This window comes from Notothenia coriiceps, unplaced genomic scaffold, assembly GCF_000735185.1.
Source record: "Notothenia coriiceps isolate Sejong01 unplaced genomic scaffold, NC01 NC01_scaffold00003274, whole genome shotgun sequence".
NCBI lineage: Eukaryota > Metazoa > Chordata > Actinopteri > Perciformes > Nototheniidae > Notothenia > Notothenia coriiceps.
The window spans coordinates 118752-124760 of record NW_011335975.1 but is presented as its reverse complement, the minus strand read 5'-3'; the positions used below and the strand labels follow the sequence as shown (position 1 = coordinate 124760).

Here is a 6009-nt window from a genome sequence, read left to right as displayed (position 1 = left end):
GTGTGCATTGGCTATCTCTCACTTGCTCCAAAAGCTGAGCAGATACTCAGTTTCACTCTCAGTAGCGGCAGCTCGATTCTGATTGGCTTGAAGGGCGGTCGTGTGATTCAAAAACAAAACATATTAAAAGATTGGGATCAAAGGGCACATAGATTGATAGATATTCAGTTATTAATAACATCTAAAAAACTTTAAAAAAAAAAAAATTCCGTTTCCCTCAAACTTTGCGTGACCCCCCTGGCGCCCCCTAGCGGCCCCCCGGGGGGTCGGGGCCCCCACTTTGAAAAACACTGCGCTAGTGTACTCCACTCTTATTAATCTGCCCAAGCCCCTTTCAGGTATTTCCTTGTAAACCTGACATCCTTCGCTATGTGATCCCACAAGGTATTACATGGCATTTCTGAAAGCATAGGAATTTACATATTTTCAGCAGAGACCTATGAATAATGCTTTAGCCGATTACCCTGCTGGAACGTGTTTGTGGATAAACATGAAAATCATGAAATTATCCCATATCAGTGTAAGCTTCTTTTACCCATTTGCGCCTGTAACCAAAATGTTTCATTTGTTGTAATCCAAGTGTATTGTGTGCTGTTTTGGCTGCAATAGTATATTTAAACATACTTTTTTGTATTAGTTATTGGGCAAATTTCTAGTTTTTATATTTTAATTAGAATTTAGAAAAAGCAGAAGAAGTCCCATATCCGCAGAGACATGATTTAGCTTGATAAGAAAATGGCTGTTTTTCAGGACGAATTTGTGTGTTTTACTGTGTTTACAGAAACCAATAACACACACCTGGACATCTCCATATGGCCATCTGTCTGAACACCAGATCTGCCAACTTTTCTCTCCTCTCCTCTGTAAACACACTCACCCTCCTGCCAATCCCTGTCTGAACCCCAACAACCATATTGTCCAGTCTGCTCCACACACACTCACTGGTTTATAGAGTTTACAACTGCATCAAACAACAGTTAGTCCTAATTGCCTGATTTGAAAGGACATCATGTATTGACAGAAATTAAAACAACTCTAGCGTGTTTTACTTCTATGGTAATATCTGACTCTGGAAAACCCTAAGCTGTTTTTATTCTCTTGCAAAATGAATGTATTTTAGAAATCACACACAGGTATCTGTAAACTGTAGCATCAGGGTTCGACACCGGAAAAACTGGGAACACGTCTTCTGTGTATAAAAGAGGTCAGGTGAATGGTTGGGTCAAAGAACTAGGATTCTTTCCCACTGGGTTGGTCTTCATGTGTCTATTTGGACTCTGTGTGGAAAAAGCATAGTTGTCTATAGTCACTTGTGGCTACTGTACTGTAGTGTATACACAGTACTCCCTGGCTGCTAATAACATTATACTAGCCTATGAGGTGGGCCAAGACTTGAGGCTTGCTAGAACTAAATCACAAAATGAGTTTTATTTACCCTGACGTGTAATGTCACAAAACATCAACAGTGTTTGTTGAAATGTAGTGAGAGAGCATACAATTTGATGTCTTGCCTTGTACAGTAAAAAAAGATCTATTAATTGTGTGAAATTATATAAAACTCAACTCCACATGCATTCAGTTTTTTTCCACAAACACTCACTGTTGTAGTTGATGAAACATGTTCAATAATTAAAATTGTCTCAACATGATATGATATAGTTATTGTGCACAACATGAGATTTGTGTTGTCCTCCTTTTGAGGCAATGCTCATCCTTCTGTGGTAGCATAGTGACACCTGGTGTTTGGGTGAAACATTACAAAAAGCTTATAGCCACATTGTAAGAATCAGGAATCATTCATAAAACTGCCAGCATTTCTATTAAAATACTTAAAGCACACAGTTTTCAAGAAGACTAATTGATGTGTTGTAACATACAGTCCAAGCTATTTGTAGTATTGTCATTCTTTATTTATTCTTGCAGGATAAATAAATTATGTAATTATCCATTTCTTAATTCATATTTTCACTGTGATCATAGTAATTTCAACATTTACTGTCATTGTGTGACTAAGGTATCCTACTCATTCCAGTTGTGGTGATGTTATCGGCCCTTTCTTTTTATCTGGCAGCTTTATAACCTCGACAAACACCTCATCCCTTTCCTCTGATACACAAACCTTGGCTTGATTCGCAGCAGTACCGGCACATTAGTGTCTGAATAACAGGACTGTTTTAAAAAAAGCCTTGCAGTGCAACGCCTTGCATTGCATACTCCAGTGTTGATTCGTTAGCAGTGACTAAGGATACCATATATAGAGAAAATAACAACATTGCCTGGAGCCAATTCTGGGAAAGAGAGCGAAAAAAGAGGCCAGAGACAAAAGATGATGTTAGGGACAAAAGGATGAGGGGGTGAGGGAGGAGAGGAGGTGGTAAGTGATGGTGGTATACAGGGAGTTAGCATGAGAAGGAGAGAGAGAGAAGGGGGGGATGATTTTTGTGGATTTATGCGGTTGTTTTTTTATTTAAAAACCTGGTAGACACGTCACGTCAAGAGAGGAGCAACGTGACAGTGATGTTCAGGGACTCATTCGTAAAACCACTCATTCAAGGGCTTTTTATAGACTTCAGTGTACTGGATATACTACTAACAAGTCCTCTTTCCCAACATGTTTTTCTTCCAGCTCGTCATCATGTCCGGCACGGTGTTGTTGGCCTACTACATGGAGTGCACGGACCTGTTCAGCGTGCACATGCAGGGCTTCTTCTGCAACGACGCCGAGCTGATGAAGCCGTACCCCGGCACAGAGGAGTCCAGCTTCATTCCCCCCCTCATCCTGTACTGCGTGGTGGCTGCTGCTCCCACCGCTGTAGTGAGTACAACACTTTTTATGCTTTATTTCAGCGCAGTTTGGTAATCCGGCCACCCATGCTGGAGGGTAAATGACTAGAAGCTAGAACCACCAAAAAGCTCATTGAAATAACTGCTTATTCTCAAAATGTTGCCAGACTTAACTTTCATTAACCCATGCTGCTAACTTGGCAGTGTTTGGAAGTGCACATAAGTACATATACTGTTGAATTTTAAATTTGATAGAAAGACGTAATATGCAGAATAGAACAGCAACCATGCATGTTATCTTTTTCGTAACTCCTGCTTATGAGTCTACTATATATACCCTTGGTACATTCACACTGCTGAAATATCTGAAAAAGTGTTGAACAGACTGTATGAGTTAAGACTTTTTATGGGTGGGATGATAAGATTGGTGCTAATTGTACGTACAACCCGCTGTGTGAAGTGTATAAGGAGCAGTGTATGTGGGCTGCATTAGTAAAACCATTATATTTTCTTGGACTATGATGTGATTTCAGCATCTCATTGAGATTCTTAGCAATCTAGGCCACCTGGTGACTCAGTGTTCTGCTTCTGTATGCCTGCTGTGTTTGCAACACATTTGAACAATACCACAAAGATACTTTATGGTCATTATAAAGTTAAATTTTTCATACCGTTTTAACTTTGTATCCACATTGGATAAGGTACACAATCAAGTATACTTAACTTTAGATTTGAATGTGCTGTTTATGGACAGCATTCTCCCACAACGCTTTGCAAGCAGGAAACTAAATTCGTTGTGGGAATTGGGGTAAAGGTAGAGTTTAGAATTGGGTATTCTTGTGCCCATTTGTATATTTTTTTGTTTGTTTTGAGCACTAGATGGCACAATGGGGCTCAGGGTATTTAAGTGATTGAGCAAACCGTTTTCGACTGTGTTGCAAACACACGCCGTTTTTGTGGTTTAATAAATGGTATTAATAGCAAGAATGTTGTGGTCGTAATTGGAGAGCACACACGTCCAACAAAACATTTCAGTATCAATCCATGGTGATATTGAGTGGCAATAGTCAGCAAAATATCTTATGTTGCTTCCTCTGTTACTGTACATTCATTGTCAACTAAGTTTTGATTTGTATCTGCTGAAAATGTATCTTTTCCTGGTAGCATAAAAAATATATTATTTTGTATTTTGACTGCTAAAAGTACATGTAGTACATAGTTTATATAAATAGTTATATACAGCAGCTTGACCTCGCAGTAAATCTGCAGGTGTAACTCATAACATTGATGGGCTCTGTCATAACGTGAGGAGCACAGGTGTAATTATCTCTGCTAACGATAGCTCTGTGTCTTTTAAGTGTATCAGTCAACAACAACCGCGTTAGTGTTATTGATTACCCCTGTGCTGCCTGCGAGAACTTTTGAAGTATCTGAAAAAGGGTCTGTGAAGCAGATTGTAAATCTGAGTGACATGTTGTGAATAAATGTAGGTCAAGATCTCTGCATTGCTGACTCAGACGCTTCATATAGGAGTAGCAACATTCAGCCACTAGGTGTCAGTTCAGCTCCATGCTTGTAGACTCCAACAAACACCAGGCCTCATCTCTGAAGCAGTTCCTTATTACCAGTGCCATTTCTTAACACATCCTAAAGAGTGTTTCACCATAATAGGCCAAGGAACAAGTCAGTCCCAGAAAAGAGATGTTCTGGTCCTCACTTACAAAATATGTTTAAGTTTACTCATCGGCATAAATGAGGCAGAAGTCCATGCACCAATGGGTGGTGGTTTATAAACCTTAAATCACTATGAGACAGCGCATACAACCAGGCCTACAAATAACACAGATTCACAGCATGCTGCCACAAACAACCACAGTCAATCCAAAAGTGGCTTTTTATACCCCTCCTTGTTTGGATTAAACCACTGCATGGGGGTTGCCTAATTGAACTGATCCATTGCTTTGGAAGTAACCGAAACAGCAAGCGGATCCCAATCAGTCAAAATTACAAAGGTTAATACACACTGCAACAGAACAAAAGCTTGATTCAGGAAACGTTATTTCATGTCCTATCATTTTGATTAAAGAGGAATAAATAAACTGATTGATGGTTCCAGCCGGTACCTAACAAGGTTGCCCAGGTAATATGGTCCCTTTAACCTTCACTCAGCCAGATGACAGTGATGCTGTAGGAAATGAAGGGAATGGGCATGTCAGAATACCTGTCACAAGCATACCTCTTCATTGGTAACTACACCAATTGATCACAACTTAATACTTTGATGTCACTATGGAATCTGATTTGCCGTTCTTGCTCGAGTACCACAAGTCATATGAAATATAAAATGTAGTTTATAATCCTAGAGTGCCCTTTTAGCAGTGTACTATATGTTTCCCATATTGATATCCCAGGTTCTTCTGCAAAGAGACAGCCTCCTGTTCTATTACGATTTCAAGAGGCACTTAATCTGGGATGGGATCGTTAAAGATGTCTGCTCCCTGGACATATGCCACCCATTCATTCACTTTGTTTCACCCACTATATGTGTTTATTATCTGGGACACTTCGGGTGTTTCTGATGTAAAACCTGGATGACTGTCACTTGAATTGAACTAGTTGCAGTTTGAATTCACTACTTGTAGCTACTTGGCGTGAAGACCCTAAAGAAGACACACAAGCACTCACTCTGAAGGTTTCTCATTTCACTAATTCCCCTCCTCGACTCCCCTCCTCGACTCCTATCCTCGTGTCTTAGTCCCGCCCACAGGAGATGCGAGCGGAGGAGTCGAGGAGGGGAACAGAGGAGAGAGGAGTGGAAGCACCAGGCGTTTAGAGAAATGAGAAATCCTCTCCTCTGAGCGGTCATTTTAAAGAGACGTCCATCAATGATGACAGGAGGCACAGCAGCACTCTGTCTGATGGACAGAACTGTGTTCATGATGACTTATTATATATATATATATATATATATATATACTTATATACTTTAATGAATTGACAGTGCGGTATAATGAGACAATAACAGGCTACAGATGTGGACATATATACACAATCACACACATACATATTTATATATATTTCAGAAACAAACAAGTATGCGAGCACTCTCATAATAACTTTATACTGAGTGATATAAATGGTAAAATGGACTGTACTTCTATAGCGCTTTATCCAGTCTTTAAGACCCCTCAAAGTGCTTTACATACTACATGTCATTCACCCATT

The 6009-nt window shown here is 39.8% G+C and overlaps 1 protein-coding gene across 1 annotated transcript in view; it reads left to right on the top strand.

Moving 5' to 3' along the window:
• LOC104941216 (lipid phosphate phosphatase-related protein type 1-like) overlaps positions 1-6009 on the top strand; it is a 34600-nt gene that overhangs the window by 23849 nt on the left and 4742 nt on the right. Inside the window, exon 3 of the mRNA XM_010766285.1 lies at positions 2627-2812. Within this exon, the coding sequence (XP_010764587.1) occupies positions 2627-2812 (186 nt within the window). The remainder of the gene's footprint in view (positions 1-2626; positions 2813-6009) is intronic.